Source organism: Panulirus ornatus, chromosome 16 (assembly GCF_036320965.1).
Source record: "Panulirus ornatus isolate Po-2019 chromosome 16, ASM3632096v1, whole genome shotgun sequence".
NCBI classification, from domain to species: domain Eukaryota; kingdom Metazoa; phylum Arthropoda; class Malacostraca; order Decapoda; family Palinuridae; genus Panulirus; species Panulirus ornatus.
The window spans coordinates 32,251,636-32,272,243 of record NC_092239.1 but is presented as its reverse complement, the minus strand read 5'-3'; the positions used below and the strand labels follow the sequence as shown (position 1 = coordinate 32,272,243).

The 20,608-nt window shown below is 46.5% G+C and overlaps 1 protein-coding gene across 6 annotated transcripts in view; it reads right to left on the bottom strand.

Annotated features, from left to right (window-relative positions):
• The window catches only part of LOC139754219 (neural cell adhesion molecule 1-like), a 265,506-nt gene that overhangs the window by 81,065 nt on the left and 163,833 nt on the right, over positions 1 to 20,608 (bottom strand). For all 6 annotated transcript variants that reach the window (XM_071671497.1, XM_071671498.1, XM_071671496.1 and 3 more), the window contains exon 3: positions 1,225 to 1,357. In XM_071671497.1, coding sequence (XP_071527598.1) covers positions 1,225 to 1,357 — 133 coding nt within the window. The remainder of the gene's footprint in view (positions 1 to 1,224; positions 1,358 to 20,608) is intronic.

Here is a 20,608-nt window from a genome sequence, read left to right as displayed (position 1 = left end):
TTGACCCTGTTTCAAACGTAATTGTTCCTTATGATGTACGGCATGAAGTGTGGTATGACGTTATACTGAAACGCCATCACCAAACCCAGTCATACAATGCACCTACAGTATGCTATGACGTTATACTACGACCTCATCACCAAACCCGGTTATATTATATACCTGCTGTATGTTATGAGGTTATATTGTCCTCTCATAAACATGGCTGGTAACATTACATGTCAGGAGTGTATCATGAGGCGAATCTACGTCCTAATCTTGACCTCGTGTGTACTATGTAATACTGGAGTAAGTACTTCCGTACCAGGCCGCCATTACCCACTACCCTGATAATATTAGGCGTATGAGGTAGTACTTTATAAGGTCATGCTATATTCTCATCAACAGAGCCGGCCATATTCTGAACGTGGAGTTATTAATTTTCTACTGCGAGTTCGTACACTGTCTCTATCAAGACCCCCTCCTCTCTATCAAGCCCCCCCCCCCTCTACTCTTTTTTATGAGCGTGATGAACTGTATGAGATTTTCTGACGTTCCTATCAGTCAGATCACCCACACCGTACGCCAGGAGTGTTTTATGAGAATATACCACGTTTCTATTAACCAGCCGGCTAGAGCACAAGCCCCCAAGCATGGTTTACGGCCGTAATGCATCTATTCTCTTTTTTCCCCTTCACGCACCAGCAAACGTATCATTTTGATCCTGGCGTAGACTGTGATGTCAAGTGTGCGTTTCTATCATCCATCATCCCTGATCGTGCCAAGGCGGCGATCTGTACAACGCTAATCATTCATATCCACAGGAATGTCAAGGACCACTGGCTATTCTAAAGGCCCCTCGAGCAACCGAGAGATAAATACCATGCTATAATACACGCCAGTACCTACGTGTTATGTCCCTGATGGCTCATAACGTGCTGTAGGACCATAGTGATCCTGTAGCAGTATGACACAGTGCCACGCTGACATGATGGGTCAGCTAACGAGCCTGTTATCAACCCTCTGCACTTTGTCTTTTTTCCCTTGGTATGATTTTACAAAACAGGATAACATACGCGCCTGGGTTATATATACAGGTGTTCAGGAAGGTGATAACAGGTTTCCAAAAGGGAGTGTTATCCCCCCACACCTGGTCTATACCTGGGTGATGACAGGTGTCCAGGTGAGAGCGTAATCTCCCACACCTGGTCTATACCTGGGCGGACCACCAGGGCAGGTACTCACATGTAGAAGGGTCTGCGAGCGCCGTCCTTGTACCACACCACCAAGATGGGAGGGTCTGCCGGGCGGCTGTGGGCGGCCACGCAAGGCAAGTGGGCGGCTGTCCCTGCCACCCCACCCACGTTCTGCACGGGCCCTGAGGGAAGAAAACACTCGAATGAGCCATCTAAATATGGAGTGTCAGAGTGGCAGAGGTGAGTTACTGAGCTCTGAGTGTGTGTCTGGATACCGTGTGAGTGTCCGATTTTCGAGCGTGTGTGTGTGTGTGTGTGTGTGTGTGTGTGTGTGTGTGTGTGTGTGTGTCTGACATCACAAGACTAATGAGAGAGACATCATTAGAAACTAATGAGTAAAGTTGGTTCATTATGATAAGGTGAGCTGCGGCCTCACTGGTGGGAATAGATCTTGCTTATTTCGATGTCTAACTTAGATTTAGAAACTTTGAATCTAAGTGGTAAGACGCTGCGATTGTCTGAGTGAAGAGATGATATTCAATTAGCAGGTGACTGATTGCCAAGAGATACAGGTGAGTGAGTGAGTGGTGGGTGAGGAAGCGGCGAGTGAATGACTGTCTGCTTGATGGGTAATGCTGAGTGGAGGATGAGTGAAGGGGGTGAGGTAGGGGGGTTAATTAACTGGGTAAAGAGTAAAAGACAAATGAGTCAGTGGCTACTATGTCTGAGTTATGATTACATAAATGGTGGGGGAAGTTTCTTGGATACGGAAAAGTTATTTCAAGTGTAACTGGTTCTCGGAGTAATAGGTTTGTATTCAAGATGTTTATGAGTTTATGAGTGGGTGATGAGTCCCTGATTAACAGGTGTTAGTGACAGTGCTGTGTCCTAATGGCGAGGGATTCATGAGCGGTATTTCCAATGTGTCTTTGGTGGCTGCCTGATAGACGGGTGCATATTTTCAGTGGCACGCATAGTCTGTTGCCTCATAACTACGAGTAGAAAATGTAGCAGGCGAGTTTCTGAGAGACTTGTGAATGTTTAAACAAGTGTCTGAGTAGTGGGTGATTCACTAATTGGCAGGTGTATGAATAGTGGATGATTATGCAAAACATGGCTGCGCGTCTGATTGGTTGATGTATATCATTATGGCAGGAGAGACTCTGAGTGACAGGAGAAATCCTGATTGGCAAATTAAGGTATGAGTGACGTGGGAGAGTAAGAGTCAGGGGGATAAGTATACGAACACATGAGTCACATGAATATGTGAGCGACAAGCGAGAGTCTAACTGATGGGTGAGAACCTGAGTAAAAGATGAATGCCCGAGTGGGACATGAATACTGGAGTGACAGTCTACGGAACAGGTGAGATTAAAGTGAGAGGTAAGAGTGTGAGTGGGAGGTAAGGGTGTGAGTGGGAAATAATAGTGCGAGTGGGAGATAAGAGTGTGAGTGAGAGGCAAGGTAAGAAATTGAGTGACGGGGAAGAGCGAGTGAAAGATAAGAGTGGGAGCGCTGGGCGAGTTTTTGAATTAGAACTAATCTCTTCCGCGTTCACTGCCTCACACTTTACCTTTTCCTTTCATCTGAGGTGGGCGTAACTAGGGCACGTCCCGGCCTGTGCCATGTGTGCCACTACATAAGGAAGCAAACAAACCTCCTTCAGTGACACAGCTAACATAGATGGTCGGGCGAGACAGCCAAGCACCACACGAGAGCAACCTCATGAGCAGCTCATAAGATGATGTCGACTTTAAACCACGAAAAACTGTAGACACTAAATTTCGATGTCGTCCTTGAGGTCATTACCACCTGTCAATCTTGCATCATAGGAAAATGCTTTTCCATAATACAGATTTACGATATGGATCAGAAACCTTTCTATAGTTTATACAACTCCACAAAGCACGCCTCTATGTTAGTTATGTAAATGTAATGTGTTGAAGATATATGGAAAATCACACATCCAAATGCTGAGTGAGCATCAATGGTGATCCCCAAAGCGTCTTTCTGGGTTTATGAGATTACACGTAATCTGCTCTGAATAGTTCTTGAAATTCCACGGAGAAGGAGAGATGGCGTTTGACACTCTTTGTGATTTCCTAGAAGGGCGCTTGGCACAACCTCACACCACCACTCTCCTCCACGCGACGTGTGAGCCTCCGTACTTACTGTCACACACAGGGACTCACACAACCTCCCCTGAGGCTGCAGCTCTTTCACACATACCAACCGCCTCTCTGGATACGAGGAAGAGAGAGAGAGAGAGAGAGAGAGAGAGAGAGAGAGAGAGAGAGAGAGAGAGAGAGAGAGAGAGAGAGAGAGAGAGAGAGAGAGAGATCGCACAACCAGCCACGTATTGCGAGAACCAACGATTTTGCTGGTCCGTAGACTTGAGTCTTGGCCAGACCACGACTTGCAAGGTAATTATCATCACTTACATGTGCTAAGTGGACCATCACTCCTACATACGTCTGCCAAGATCATTTCTAAATAGATCAACTACGTTGCTCTCGCCGATTTCCGTTGCTAAGTCATTCATACCAACCATCCCATCAAAGAAGTCCTTAATCTTTGTCTTGCTTGAAATAGGACCACAAAAAGTGATCCTTAAGAGAGCTTTCTCTCACCCTAAAAGCTGTAGCCTTTCAATACTTACTGAAGTCCTCCCATCCGTATCTTGTGAGCCTCTGAGCTTGAATGAGTTAGTCTATGACTCACATGTTATGCCAGATACCCGTAAGTGAAATGTCAACACGGAGGGGATTGGGTAGAGCTCAACACCCGGACAACAAAGGACGAATTTTTCACTTCAATATTTTGTATACAGTCGGTCACGAGACGCGCTCAACCAGCTGGTGGCATGACGGCCGGTAACAACGCCCAAAGTCGACGACACCAGACTTCGTCTTTTAAAGGCGCGCGCACCCGAGACGCAGCCAGCAAGAGATGACCTTAGAGATGACCTCATTTCGGATCGCTGTGCAAGATAATGACCACGAGACATCTGTTGTTCCATTCCTCATTTTTCTCAATTCGCATTCAATAAACTGGACTTGCACGAGCTCATGTTATATAGCCAGTTTTTAGCATCCACAGCTTTAAGATCTGACAGTGGGGAAGAAGTCCCTCTTTAGGTGTTCATCTTGAAGTGTCACAAAACTTCGTTATCACCTCAGATATCAGTGGTACATGAACAGAAAAAAACACGAACCTTTTTTCGTTTCCTTATCTAGACATCTTCTCATACTCATCCCGTGATGTAATTTCCCATTCACAGGCGTTCACCAATCAAGATTTTGTTCGTCTCTACACACACACACACACACGCACACACACACACACACACACACACACACACATACACGTAGGGTTTGCCACTCGATAAATCTTCAATTACTCTCGAAATACCGCCTCACAATGTCGATAGCTTCCACATCCTCTTTCCAGTGAGTCCATGAGGTTTGTGTGCATGTGTTCTATCCAATTATCTCTTCATGTATGCTTAAACATACATACGCGCACGTCAGTGCCCACAAACATGGCGAACACACATGGAAGAAAATAACATAAATGCAGATAAATTACAGAAGACAACGTGATCCAGTAATATGCCGGTAGCCACAAGGGAAATGGAACAACGGAGAGAGAGAGAGAGAGAGAGAGAGAGAGAGAGAGAGAGAGAGAGAGAGAGAGAGAGAGAGAGAGAGAGATAACGTGTGGGTCCAGTCCACGACGCTGGGGATGCGTTGCTATTATCTATGTGTGTTTGCAGGACACACACACACACAGCCCCCTCTCTCTCTCTCTCTCTCTCTCTCCCCCGGCATGGAATAGGCACGACCATAGAACACGGGAAGAAGATAGTGCTATGCCATCCTATGAGAGGTGGTCAGGCAGGCGCGTGGTACGTGGACGTACGTGGTATGTTGGTATGAATGGTATGTAGGGCCCCCTGGAACACAGGGGAGGGGGGGGGGGGTTACAGTGGTCTTAGTGACGTACAGGTCAGACGGGATTCGATCAGTTTGGATGATAGGATTGGCACGGGTCTAGCTAGCTGAGGCCCCGGGAATGGTTAGCCAAGCCGGAGAGTGGCCAGCATAAAGGGGTTCCCTAGAACTGTGGGTATGGTAACTCTGTCAAGGGAGGCGTATATAAGGCTAGGATATTCAGGCCTGGTCAACTGTGGGGCGAAATGTCAACACAAGCCTCCCTAGTGTAGTGGCGAGCAGCGCCCTGAACTATGAATCCTACTGGACGACCTGAGTTGAAATTCTATAAAGCCAGCTTAAAGCTAACGCAACGCTGTTCAACATCCTCATTGGGTTTGGTCGATAGATGGGTACCTGAGGTGCGCTACACACACACACACACACACACAAGGTTCACGAAGGCGTCCCTGGACCCCATTACGCTGCTTGGAAAGTCAACTACGGCGAGGTTGCTTCATCATCATCGAACTAAAAACGGAATGAAATCGCGACAAGGAACTTGTCTTCAGAGGAACCCGCCTTACCCACCTACGGCGTGAAGGAGCGCATTTCCAAACCTGCAGAGGCCTCATGAAATAGTTCCTGAGGTTACATAGATAAATGATTCACTACAAATACATACACATGTATAAGGGTAAGACACGGTATATCTAAGAGGTCAAGGAAGAGATAAGGCGACGCATGTGTAATGCTCTCTCTCTCGCTCTCTCTCTTCGTGATACACGACCAGCAAACTCCCTCTCTCTCTCCTTTGTATATACACAGATACATACCTGGACACACACACACCCACACACACACACACACACACACCCACACACACACACACACACCTACGCACACACCCACACACACACACCTACACACACACCAACACACACATGCACACTGCCAGTTCTTCTTGCTGAGGAGCCTATTCAGCCGCTCAAACAGCCTAGTCACGTGAGAGGGGGAGAGTTTCTTTCAGTCATGGGAGCCGCTGAATCGAAAATTCAGAGCAAATTTGCCAGTGAAGTGCTTGTAGATTGAGAAAGCAGGACGGGATGAACTGTTTTTAATGGGGGGAGGAGGAGGCATCTGCTAGAGAGAACCAACCTTCCCTAGTCATGTGGGTGTTACTAGATTCATATTCATAACCTACGAGTATAGAATGCAGCGTAGGTGTGTAAAGAAAGGTTGGCGTTCCCAGAAGGCGCATAAAGAAAAGGAAAAGAAGCGTTGAGGACTCACAGCGTAATTAATGAGACAATCTGACCACTATCTGGGCGCCCATGTGGACAGCGTGGGTTAGGCCGGGGGTCAGGTTCATCATGAGGCATCGCAGATGATGGAAGAACCGTCAGCCTCACACCTAATGGAAGCTCCGCGTATCGCAGCCACCCACCAGTCCCCCAGGGGCCGCTTGAAGCAGGGATGACGAGACCCGGAACATCACTAGGAGCCACATCTGACTGCACTGGAGACCGTCACATCGGCTCGGAATATCACGACCTGTGGCAATGAATCATCATCTCCCTCCTCTTTAGATTACAACCCACTCCAATCCTTGTCTTGACGCAGAATCAATTCCTCCTTCCACCCTCACCTCCACCTCCTCCTCCTCCCTTTTTATGCAGAAGCCATTCCTCCCTACGTCTGCACACCACACGCTTCATTCCACTGACCTGCACCTCAAACTCAAGACCCAACTTCCGCGTTCGTGGTGGTAATGACACCAGCTGATCGATCGCCGAGACACTTTGAGTAGCCGCTGAAACTTCGGGGAGGGAGTCAGCTCCCCTGAGTCGTGAAGACGACCCACTGTTGTACTCCTCCCTCATGGTGGTGTGAGGTTTACCCTCATACCCAAGACACTGATCGCTCGCTCGACAACCCCTCGGAGGAAGGAGCACCTGCCGCATCACTCGGTCTTCTCATGGTTACGGTCAAGTGTGATGGAGAGTATCCGCGCGACTCATCCACATACTGTGAACACCTGTCAGGCTCAGTCATTCACGTGTACTTCCTAGAGACTGTAGTTAGCCTGTGATCTCTAGTACTGGCCTATATCAGGACATGAGTCTTCCATGAGCATCACTTTGACTGGTTTTTCTTTCATTTTTTTAAGTGTATAACTATGTGTATGACACAGAGTCATTTCTCCTGTGTTATGCATTACTTGAACCATGTCAGTGTATGTTTTTTTCAACGAGACGTTATCTTATCTTTTAATGTTTTCGAAACAATGTGTTCTCTTTCATGGCTCTCGTGTGCTCTCTTTCGTGGCTCTCGTGTGTTTTCTTTCATGGCTTTCGTGTGTTCTCTTTCATGGCTCTCGTGTGTTTTCTTTCATGGCTCTCGTGTGTTTTCTTTCATGGCTTTCGTGTGTTCTCTTTCATGGCTCTCGTGTGTTCTCTTTCATGGCTCTCGTTCTCTAATATTTTCTTTCCTATAAGTTCTTTCTTGCCCACCTACCCTTGTTGCACAGCCAAGTGTATGTATAATCAATATGGACAACACACGGTTTATGTACAGTGAAAATGAGTTAGCTGATAGCCCTGGTGACGGTGCAAAGAAATGAAAAGGTCTTTATTTTCGCATCAGAGCGTTGGACATCGAAGTGAAATTTAAGTCCAGGTGAAACTTAATCTATCTTTACCTTCACTATTCTATGTGGCCAGACATGACTCTGTGAATTTGGGGGGCTCCACAGGCCTGGCTAACCTAATAAGTGGTCACTACCCATTGTGCCTTTATAGTTGTCGTCATATATTATTCAGTACTATCGATTCTCGTGGGTCATCAAGTTTTCTTCTGAATTTTTTCAATCGGCCCTACACACACACACACACATATATACACAGACTTAGAAATGGATTCCACAAACACACTTCAGCCACACATAACACAAACAAGACTTGTAAACACACACATGTCTCGCCGTGCACATATACACGCGTAAACACAAGGGAGCCAAGATTTACCTTGTATATCTTTCCTTAAAAAAAAAAGGGACCTTCCAATGGAGTTTACACCGTGCCAGAAATGAGGAATCTGTTACACGAGAATGGATTTGACATCCAGTTATTACACTCCCCCTCGCAGCCGACAATTTTAAATCAACCCGAGAAAAGTGAACCAGCTTTGAAGTTCAGGTGAGATTGGGGGTTTGAATATAACATTCTCCACAGCATTCTAAGATGAAAATAGAAATAATAAAAATAGAATTATTTGCCAACCTAAGCTAGCCTAACCTAACCTAAGCTAACGTAACCTAACCTAAGCTAACGTAACGTAACGTAACCTAACCTAACCTTAAGTATGTTACAGGTAAAGATGGGCGATGGACATCAAAATAAGACTGTGACGCCATTTTTCCCGCCGAATTCAGACAAAGAACCCGGATGTTCGTCGCCGCTATTCATAAAGCGCATGCGCAAAGCTACCCGTTCTCTATAGTCGTTATTTTACGCTTTGTTCGGGTCAAACAACAGCAAAACCGTAAAAAAAATGTCGTAAAGACAATAATGAATATCTGAGTGGATAATTGGAAAATAACATGTCATGTAATAACGCGAAAACTTTTAAAAAGAAGAAGGGGTTAGCAGTTCCGGTGTGACTCACGAGACAACAATGGAACAAAAACAGACGTTACCTCCAGCAGGATTTCCTCGTACTTTTTTTTTTTTAACATTTTGCATATGTTTCAAACTAACGTAACAAATATGGACTAACCTTGACGATTACAGAAACTAGTATACCAAATTAATCGAGAAATCAAAGCGGCGAAACTTGCCAACACATTTGACAAACAAAAGCCTCGTCACATCCTTCAAGAAAATCCACCCGCAACCGAAACACACGAACGAAGAAACACAAATGCACCTGAGTCCAGACACGAAGACCATCTGAGACGTCACAGGGAACTGAGTACCTCAATCAAGGCTTTCTAATGACAGCTAGACTGAGTGTGAATGAATGTAGCTTTTTTTTGTCTGTTTTCCTGGCACTACCTCACTGAGGCAGGGAGTAGCGATGCTTTTTCCTATACACTGTTTACACATCATACACACACAAACACACACACCGACGCGCCATTTCTTCCCTCCAGCCTCTCTGTTGTGGCTTCCCACAAGGCACAAGGAAGGGGTGCTCGCCTCTCCATCCTCGTAACCGATGCTTCACTGGACTCAGCCTTCCAGGTCGCTCAGTCCCCCAAGCCTCATGGTCTCACTATGGACGATAAACCACACTGGAAGGAACACGTCAGCACCATCACCAACTCCCTCAACCCCTCATCTCTACATTCTTCGCGGAACACGTTTACCGCCGCAGAATTTAAGGCCATTTCTAAGACCATTTTTCTTAAACTCACCTATGCCTCCCACGTTTGGTCTTCCTCCTTCTCCGCCTCACAATAGGGGCTAATGATAAAGGTGCAGAAAATGGCACGCAGAATCATCACTAGGAGTCCCCCCCCCCCTCTCTTACACCATCTATTAAGAGGTCCTCGGGCACAATGGGCGTCCGGAACATCTCCAACCATCACTTAAAACTTCATCAGGAGTTCGGGGAGAAGCTACTTCACCATCCGTGCCACCGTCTACTCCTGCCAGCAGAGATCCACTGTCCCCAAGTTGCAGTTCGGCACTACAACCACATCAAGCTCATCCAAGCTCATACAGTCCGCTACAAGAGCAGGCATAATGCAACATTTTGAACAACCAATAATATTTGTGTAAGTACTGTCTGTTTGACACTTCCTCCTCTTATGTTCCTCGTATAAATATTTCCAACCTTTGGCTGCAGTTTAATCAATAAACCATTATTATCACTATAATCATAGTCAGTTATCATCATTAGTATCATTACTGACACGCATAAGGACAGACAGACTCCTGAACCACCTGGTAGCGAGGTTAGGTTTCAATACGGTTCTTCGTTCGAAGAAGCATTTTTGTATCGTTTTCTCTAGGGTTTTCATCAAGTGATAAACTTGTATCATCATAAATAATTCTATCATACACCTTCCCTCTGTCACACTAGCTTCTATGGCCTTGCAGAGGTGTGCTGTATCATGTTTTATAATATGTAAAACTTAATTTTCCATTTGATTCACTTACATGAGTTTTAAGAGGATCTGTCTCTAGCTTCATATCTTCTCTGAAATTACAGAAGAGGCAGTTATCTTGTACAGCGTCTCGAGGGTAGAAAACGTTCATGATAAAACGTTTCCTACACAATGAGGCTGGGAAGTGGGAGGTTGACTCAAACCTCAGGTAGCGAGGCGGGTGACGTGAACGACCCAGGTGGAGCGGGAACGAGGCTTTGGACACACCTTCACCCCTGTGAAGTGTGCGCGAGGACTGATACGAGAGAGAGAGAGAGAGAGAGAGAGAGAGAGAGAGAGAGAGAGAGAGAGAGAGAGAGAGAGAGAGAGAGAAGGGTTCCGTGAAGGTGTCGAGGTGGAGGAGAGAGTGTGGCGTTATCACCCGGTGAGTGGTGGGCAGGACGGCCACTTTAGAAGTGTGGCCAGACAATGGTGTTGCCCCTCCCTCTCGTCACGCGTTATCCCTCTCCCTCCCGCTCCCTCTATATTCCTTCGCTCTTGTGATGGACTTCAATCAAAGGAGGTATCAAGATGGTGCAGGCGATAGCGGCTCCTGAGTCTCTGACATCACTGTTGAGAAAGTGTAGCGTGTACTGATGTGGCTCCAGTGTATCACCAGCCTGGAGGCTGTACAAGTCGCCTGGGTGTGTGTGTGTGTGTGTGTGTGTGTGTGTGTGTGTAAGCTATCTTGAGCCGCTGCCGCCTCACTGGGAAACCTCCAACCTTTGGAAATATTACGGCATTATGCGAAGCGCTTCTGGGAAATCTGGATGGAAATCTTAATTCCGTTCTACATTGCCCTAAGCTGTACTGAATGATCTTATTTTTTGAGGTAATCGAGAGTCATTGCGTTTAGGGAGTTTTCTTTTATGTGTTTTTGATGCGTATATCAGCCCAGTGGCTCGTTGGTAAACAATATCCATTAAATTCAATAACCAACGTACGTGTGGGGAGTTAAGCTGCGTGTGGACTGGGGTGAGGGAGGCTGAGGGGTAGAGGTGAACGTATTACTGTGGGGCAACAGAGGGCAACTCTTACGCACACACACACACACACACACGGCCCAACTGGGAGAAGGTAGCAGTTTTCTCCTTCCCTGTGTTAGTCATGTATCACACGCGACACATGTTCACGTCTCCAGCTTCCTCGTCAAATGACCTTGGTTACGTGAGGTCATTAGCGTTTTCAGTGGAATAATCAGTCCATCATTCGGAGCACAAGTATCACTTTAACCTGAACGATGCCATATGCTGGAAAATATTCCTCGTCACCATCTCACCTCGAGTTCCTCTTCTCCAACCTTCACGTCTGTGTCATCTCCTCCTGCCTCTTCTTCCATCCTCGTCATCCTCGCTCAACTCACGCTTGTTCCCTCGTCTCATCGTAAATCTTCATTTTGATACACTCTCACCTCTTCACTGCTCATCACCCTCGCCTATTTCCCATTTCTTCCTCACACTCTCCTTTACCTTCTCCCATCTCCTTACATCTCCTCGTCTCGCTGTGTTTCTCTCTCTCTCTCTCTCTCTCTCTCTCTCTCTCTCTCTCTCTCTCTCTCTCTCTCTCTCTCTCTCTCCTTTACGAGTGTCTTATCTTCGTGGTGGCGGCAGCGGGGAAACAGTTAACATGCACGCTCGCCGATAAAAGTTCCGAGCCAAGCCTTGAGGACTCAGGACAAACATGGTCGAGATGCTCGCCTGAACGAGACCGTAACCAGTCCTTTTGTCTCTTCGCGACGAGACAAAAGTCTCGGGCACGGCTCCGATCAAGCGTGTTCCTGGGCTTATTTTCTCCCGCCGCTGTACACGACTTCTGAGACCCCGCGACGACGCAGGGCACCTCCTCCTCCTCCTCCTCCTCCTCTTCCTCCTCCTCTCCTCCTCCTCCTCCTCCTCAGAATCCTGAATAACTTTCCAGACAGATTTTGCAATCAGGAGCGATCACCAACGACGTGGCTCGGCAGCGTCCGGTGAAAGACCCAAGAGAACCCAGCATTATTCACATCACTGTTAACCGCCAGGTGTCGCAGTGACTCAAGAGAGGGCAACGAGATACGGATAAAATCACTGTGATCCAGCTATAAAGACACTGTGGTCCAACAGTGGAACAACGCGCGCGTGTCTTACGGTGCATCAGCAGTGGTCAAAGCGACCCCCAAGTGGCAGAGGAAGAACTACCACTGCTCGAGAAGAGCCAACAGGAGGTAGTTTGATCTTGAAAAGTGCCAGTAAGATGGAGTAATCTAGCCCTGAGGAAATCGCCAGCAGCTAGTAGTATCCAGGATGAACCAACGCGATCAGGATGAAGTAGTGGAAGATAATATGGCGCACGAAGACCAACAGAAGCCAGTCCCACCTAAAAAAAAAAACATTCCTAAAAATCCCAAAACAAGTCAGTGGACACAGGAATGCCTACCTCGATCCAGCACAGCATTTGTAAGGCCAACACTCCCCAGACTTGGGGAAGCCGAAGACAACATCATTCCAGAAGAGACGGCAGGAGCCAGTGTGATCCAGTGATGGCAGGAGCCAGTGTGATCCAGAAGGAATACGTTTGAGAAGGGGGAAAACAAAGATAAAGTCTGCCAAGAGCCTCGATATACTTATGAAGAACTTGCAGGAGCAGACAGATAACAACAAAGAAGGAAGGAGAGCCAACGCCAAAGAGAAAAAAAGAACCACCACGACGCGGAGTCACCATAAATCAGGAAGGCCTATAAAGGGCCAAGTGGAGACAAAATTTTGAGTCCCACAGATAGTTACAAGGACCAGCAGGGTTTTAGAAGAACCAAATGCAGACCACCAGAGGCCTTGAGAAAAGCAAGCAGAAGCCAGCAGTGCCTGTGAAAATAATCTAAGAACCAAAATACCTCAAAAGAAAAAGAGACATTTTGATTTGGAGGGAACCATCAGGAACTATTACAATTCACTGATGATTAACAGGAGTAACAGTCCTTTATGAGGAAGAATAAATTCCAGAATGAGTTGAACAGTCTTTGTGAGAGCCATTAAGGCCCACCAAGAGCCAAGCGAAACTACCTGAAGACTTCGAAAAGATCGATAAGGACCCGCTGGTGTTCAGTGTCTCACCCAGAGGCACTTAAGACTAGACAAATGACCCGGAAAGAGCCAGCTGGAGGACAGTACGAGCATCGAAAGGCTAACAAGAGGCAGTAAAAAACATGTTGAGTCAGAAGGGAGACAAGAAGAACCAGAAGGAACGAGCAAGAGGCAGGAGACAACATGGTCTGAAAAAAAATAAGTCAATATAGCTCACTTAGTGCCTGATGGACCCAACAGGAGCCAACAATACTCGGAGATGATCAGATCTAGTTTAGGAAAGAGTTGGCATGAGCTAGAATGATACAGGCGGATCTAGGAGGATCGACCATGGGGTAGGTGAAACAGAGAAGCCAATACGCTTAAAGATAGCGAAACAGAAGTCAGAGTGACCTATGAGTCAAAGAAAACTAGAGGGACTTAAATGCAAATATATATATATATATATATAAAGTCCTAGTCTGGCTCAGAAAGAAGCTACCAAGAAACAGACAAAAAAAGGTGTTTGCAGAATTCAGAAAGGTTCTGTAGTGGCCAACTTAAGTCACTCTATCCTAAAAATGAATCAGACAAATCCTAGGAAAAGCTTACACCAGCCAACACGCCCAGTAAGAACCGGCAGCAGCCATCATCACTCAAGAGGTGCAGGCAGAAATCAACATGATCCACAGCGAGCTAAATATAGCTAGGAAGACCCAGCAGGAGCCAGCAAAAGGCACGTATAGCCATCAGGCTGAGTGCCCTCATAAACTTAATGGACTGAGTGAGTGGTTGATATTGATACATAATTCCACTCTCATCGCCCAAGTCTCCTTCCAGACTATATCTCGTCTGGTGGAGCTGCTTACCCTCCTGTTCATCCTTATAACCTGCTGTGATTCCTATTTTTGAGGACAGAATTGAACCGCGCGCTGCCTGGCATGAGCCACGCAAGCTCCTTCATTATCTTTCTGGGCGAGTGGTTAAAGCTATCTGGCTGGTGACCAAATGTATTCAAGGCTGGTATGAGTAATCAGTCCGTCTCGCTCAACATCAGCTATATAAGATTAAAGTGAGTGACGAGCTTCACCTATCCAGTGACTGGCTTCAACCACCGTCGGATTAAGTTCAAAGATACGCAGTCGATCATCTAGACTTACCTACTGTGGACGGTGGAGAAACACTCAACCAAATGTCCACTGACAGTCACTCACTCAACATAAACTGTCAACAAAGTGTTTTCCACCATGACCTGTGAGGTTTTAAGTTTGAGGAGGCGTTAAGTTAGTCTGGTATGTTGGGTCACACAGATATGTTAGACAGTCAATTATATTGTAGACAGGGAGTCATATATGTTGGACAGTTTGGGAGTCATATTTGTTGGATAATCAGTCAGTCAGCTTTATGCCTGGAAGAGTCAGTTTATTATCATGCAATGCAGCAATGAAATAACGTCACGTAAATAGACCTGTTACATGTGTCACACAGTGAAATGTCTGGTTGCGTTTGGCAGTGACCTTGTCTAACGTGTTCTTATATGAACCAGTTCAACGCGCCGGGAAGTCTGACCAATACATCAGCCAGGAGGGGAAGTCAAGTCCGTCATGCAATAAGCCAATCTAGTGCGTCGGTCAGTAAGGAGTGAGTGAGATGTGTCATGCAGTAGTCCAACTTAAATACACTGACCAGGAAGTGAGCTAACAGTCTCATGCAGTAAATCCGGGCCGCCAAAGAGTCGGCTTGTAAGACTTTCCAATGTGTCATGCAGTAAGCCTGTCAGATGTGTCATGCAGTAAGCCAGCCCAATGTGTCGACCGGTAAGCCTGTCACACGTGTCATGCAGTAAAGTCCGCCCAGGGCGTCCTGTGGAACGCGTCATGCAATAAGCCAGGCCACCATCACGCGGAACCCGTGAGCTGACCGAAGATCGCTCGCCAGACGTCCTGGCCGCAGGCGGCAGCACTTCCCGCAACTGCGGCCATGATATCTGACCCAGAATTTCAAATTTCGGCTCAGCTGACACGGTACAAACATCCTGTAGAATTCCATGTTTTTTGTAATCTGTATCCCGTCATAACGAGTAACGAGATAGAGAGAGAGAGAGAGAGAGAGAGAGAGAGAGAGAGAGAGAGAGAGAGAGAGAGAGAGAGAGAGAGAGAGAGAGCTGGGATAGGGTGGGGTGAAGAGACAGATGGCTACGAGACATGTGACAACGCGTAACATAACGCCATACTCAGCTAATTAACAAACGTGTGTGTGTGTGTGTGTGTGTGTGTGTGTGTGTGTGTGTGTGTGGGTTACTTGGCGTGACTTGAGATCAAAACTTCTTATAAACTGCTTAACAAAAACGGATAAGGGACAACATTAAGTACACCCTCGCCAGAGGGAAGAGCAACCCACCACTGTACTTATAAAAAGAAAAGTGTGTTACATTAACCACGTGAACATGAACAATAAGACGCTGAATAATGCGAGGAGTTCTGCACAATCGCTCAGGCTGTGACCTACTCTAGCAGATCCACATATTACAATGTGTAGAAGTAGAAACCATTATGTAATCACAGTGATGTCGTGTGGGGGTTGGAGCGACCAGCTCACCTGCAGGGATGCGTCGCACAGCAGCGTCCGCTGCCACGGGGGGCCCTTAATGAGGTACAGTAGCTGGAAGGTGAGAGATAGTACAGCATCTGGTATTACATAATATGACGGTACAGTAACTGGTGCTACAGTGAATGATCGTACTCACCCTAGTGCTACAGTGACTTTCGATACAGGGAATGATGGTTTCATAAACCACACACACACACACACACACACACTTTCATGTGGATGATGAAGTATGCATCACTGAGGTGGGTGAGGGAAGGAGTGGTGGGAGAGTAGTGAAAATTTTGAAATGTATGACAAGTGTGAGTCTCAAGACGGCACACTGAGAACGGGCGACTGGCATCTTGAGCTGAGGAGGGCCCCGCTCAGGGACTAATGCATGTCACTCGGTGTGGACGACCAGCACCAGCACCCTCCTGTGGTCGACCAGCACCAGCACCCTCCTGTGGTCGACCAGCACCAGCACCCTCCTGTGGTCGACCGGCACTCGCATCCTGCTGTGGTCGACCAGCACCAGCACTCGCATCCTGCTGTAGTCGACCAGCACCAGCACTCGCATCCTACTGTAGTCGACCAGCACCAGCACTCGCACCCTGCTGTGGTCGACCAGCACCAGCACTCGCATCCTACTGTAGTCGACCAGCACCAGCACTCGCATCCTGCTGTAGTCGACCAGCACCAGCACTCGCACCCTGCTGTAGTCGACCAGCACCAGCACTCGCATCCTGCTGTAGTCGACCAGCACCAGCACTCGCACCCTGCTGTGGTCGACCAGATCTACCTCACCTCTTGCAATAGGCAACCCAGTGCCACCATCTCTACACACTCGGCGTTAGGGAAAGACCAGCACCAGGACCCGGATCCTGCTATAGGACATCATTCAACACCAAGTGATCAACTTCAGAACCCTTCCCCGCCCTCCTCCTTATGTGCTTATGTACAGTTGTAGACAAAGCTGTCGGTTAAAAGTAAATCAAAATCGTGAAAACAGTCGTGTGTGGAACGATTTGAGGTGTGTTAGTGAGAGTGGATCTTCAGTTCAGATGAGAGGCTACACGAACACGAACACGAACTAGGCCTGAGCCCAGAAGCGTGGAGGACTCCTTCCGTGAGTGTGGAGGGAGGAAGGGAGGGATACGAGGAGGGGCTTAGTGCCCACCGAAGTTGACAGAAAGTCATATAGCATGATGGTGGAAGGCCTAAATGGAGGGATACGTCAGTTAAGGGAGGAGGAAATGACATTAATTAGGGCCGAAGTAAAGTCATTATGTAACGAAGTTGGGCAACAGGATCATTAACGAAAAATACCTGATTGAGGTAAGTAGGACGAGGACACGCCTCTGAACAACAGGAATATGAAAACTGAGATGAAGAGGAAAGATAAAGTTGATATCACTGTCCTACACTGGAGGCAGCACTTTCATAGAGAGAGAGAGAGAGAGAGAGAGAGAGAGAGAGAGAGAGAGAGAGAGAGAGAGAGGAGAGAGAGAGAGAGAGATTGCATAAAAAATGAGTAAGTCCCTAGAAATATGCATAAAAAAAAAAACGAAAATATTGGACGAGGAAATCCATAATATTCTTAAGTTTGATAACAACTAGAGCATGGGAGGGAACACATATAAAGCTAACGAAGAACAGGTCAGGTGAGCGGATTGATAAACGCTTGAAGAAGCGAGTGATGATAAGCTAAAGGCTATTGTTTACACTACACCGCTTCCTACCTTGGTCAGAATAATGAACTGGGGAGCCGGAGAGGAGTATGTATCGATCCTCATGTTTCTCCTGCAGGAGAATAACGTCCATGAAGGACATGACAAGATAATGATGAAGTACTCAAGACTGAGGATATAACAGAGTTGGCCAAAATGTATAGATGGGAAGAGGATCCGATACAATCTGAGAAGAGGATCAGATACACTCTGGGAAGAGGATCCGATACACTCTGGGAAAAGGATCCGATACACTCTGGGAAGAGGATCCGATATACTTTGGGAAGAGGATCCGATACACTTTCGGAGATGGAAGTGACACTTGTAGAAGATTACACTGAAGACAAAGAGGTAAATATACTCTGAGTCATGACAAGGAGGTGAACGGAGTCTTGTTTTAAGATGACGAGGGAAATGGATCCATGTTGTAACGGGAAGGGGAGTGACTTATGTGTTTTACGACAGGGAAAACAACAAAGAAGTCCTTGGTAAAGATCGGGAAGGAGAATATACATGTAAAAGGCTTCAGGGTGAAGCAGGAACAATGATGGAACAGTTTCCCCTCCAGCACCAGAGGAAACATCACAAGGAGGACTGTGCTACGAATCATGCAGACGAAGGAACGTTAAGTAAAAACGAGCGAGTAGATGCAGATGAGCCAAGACTCGTGATACATAACTGAGATTAATCCCAACAAGGATGTCCAATCACGTGTAGTCTCCCCCCCCCCCCATCCACACACACACACACACACACACACACACACACACACACACACACACAGACATGTGTCGGGAGGTGGAGGAAGAATAACCTTATTGGTGAGCGACATTATAAAATTCGGAGGAGGTAATGGCGACAAGCAGATCTTCCCCGGAAGAGCTGCATTCAATATGTAGTTGATAATTCCACTGATACATACTTATCTCTAGGCGGATTACTCAATTAGCGTGTTAGCTAACAGCGATGGGCTTCTGGAAGCTTCAGTATAGTGTTAGCTAACAGCGATGGGTTTCTGGAAGCTTCAGTAAAGTGTTAGCTAACAGCGATGGGTTTCTGGAAGCTTCAGTAAAGTGTTAGCTAACAGCGATGGGTTTCTGGAAGCTTCAGTAAAGTGTTAGCTAACAGCGATGGGCTTCTGGAAGCAGCTTGATCGTCAACTGGGTCTGAACGAGGTTGACGTTAGGAGATTATGGCTAAATAAGGCCAACAACTGCACCTGATCCTGTGGTAATCAGCTTCTCCCGGTAGATGGACGAGGCGGCTCCTAAGGGAGGGATGATGATGAAGAACCCAGCGCCCCTGGCGGCCGAGCTCATAACTACCTTCACGGATTTATACAGTTGGGAGGGCCTAGGGCGCCCCAAGCTGCAGGAGTGTGATGTTCGAGATCTGTAATGAGATTACGGCTGATAAACTGTATATTGCCGCATATATAACACTGGCTGGTGTGTATAACACTGTCTGGTGAGTATAACAGTGTATGGTGTGTATAACACTGGCTGGTGTGTATAACACTGGCTGGTGTGTACAACACTGGCTGGTGTGTACAACACTGATTGGTGTGTATAACACTGGCTGGTGTGTATAACACTGTCTAGTGTGTATAACACTGGCTGGTTTGTATAACACTGGCTGGTGTGTATAACACTGGCTGGTGTGTATAACACTGGCTGGTGTGTACAACACTGGCTGGTGCACGACTGTTGAAATATATACAAATATAAATCTAAAATCTCGGATTTCTTTATCTCATCGTTCCTACAGAAGCTGTGACTACGGTATAAAACCCTCTCATGGACTATCATCCTTTAACTTAGCAGAGATCAACCTTAACCCATCCAGGTACAGCAGAGATCAACCTTAACCCATCCACGTATAACAGAGATCAATCCTTAACCCAGCCAGTACAACAGAGGTCAATCTTCCGAGGTCAACCTTAACCCATCCAGGTACAACAGAGGTCAACCTTAACCCATCTAAGCACAGCAGAGGTCAACCTTAACCCATCCAGGTACAGCAGAGATCGACCTTAACCCATCCAGGTACAGCAGAGGTCAACATCGACATCTTACTGATCTTTTTAGTCTAAGAAAAACGCATAAGTTTATGTAAGCTGAACAGAAAGATCATCATCATGCCACATTAAAGTTCCATCCTGCTAAGCCAGTCATCCCGCAGTCCTCCTCTTACTTAAGGAAAAGTAGCTAAGTAGTTACCTACTTGTAAAACACAGAAACTTCAGAGAGAGAGAGAGAGAGAGAGAGAGAGAGAGAGAGAGAGAGAGAGAGAGAGAGAGAGAGAGAGAGAGAGAGAGAGAGAGAGAGAGAGAGAGAGGAACTGTGTAAACAAGTAGAGTTTCAACTAACGTAGTAATGGAGTAATTGTCAATAACTAGTAATTGAGTAATTGTAAATAACTAGTAATTGAGTAATTGTAAGATAACCGCGAGTAAAGTAACATATGTATCTTTAACTATCAGAGGCTTCGTTAGTATTGATGACAACAGCCATCTTTGGACCAAACTAATCTGCTTTCACTCGGGGATTAAATACAGAACTGTAGTTAAGCGTTTTACGTCAAAAGAGGTTAAGTGTTTATCAATAATAATAACTAGTACGTTCAAAAATAGATTAAAAGATCACTTTCTATAAACCATCTTTTTTTTTGTGTGTGTATGTGTGTTTCTCTAATCTTTCTACACCACGTTCTACGCTTCTGAACTTATTTCCTATAACCAAACAATCTCGAAACGACCCAAAGCTCTGTTGTTGTTTACGTTTCATTTTGTAAATAGTCTACATCACTAAACGCCGAAAGCAGTCAGCTGGATAGCCGGCAGCATCGGTTTGTTTGAGAATGTCTCTCATTACCACAGCATATCTGCTTGTTGGCACTGCTTATGCACAAGGATCATGTAACCAGAGCTTACTTGACCCCATCGTTTCTCCTTAACGCATGACGCCAACAGGAGGTGGCTCATGTCTGCGGCTCT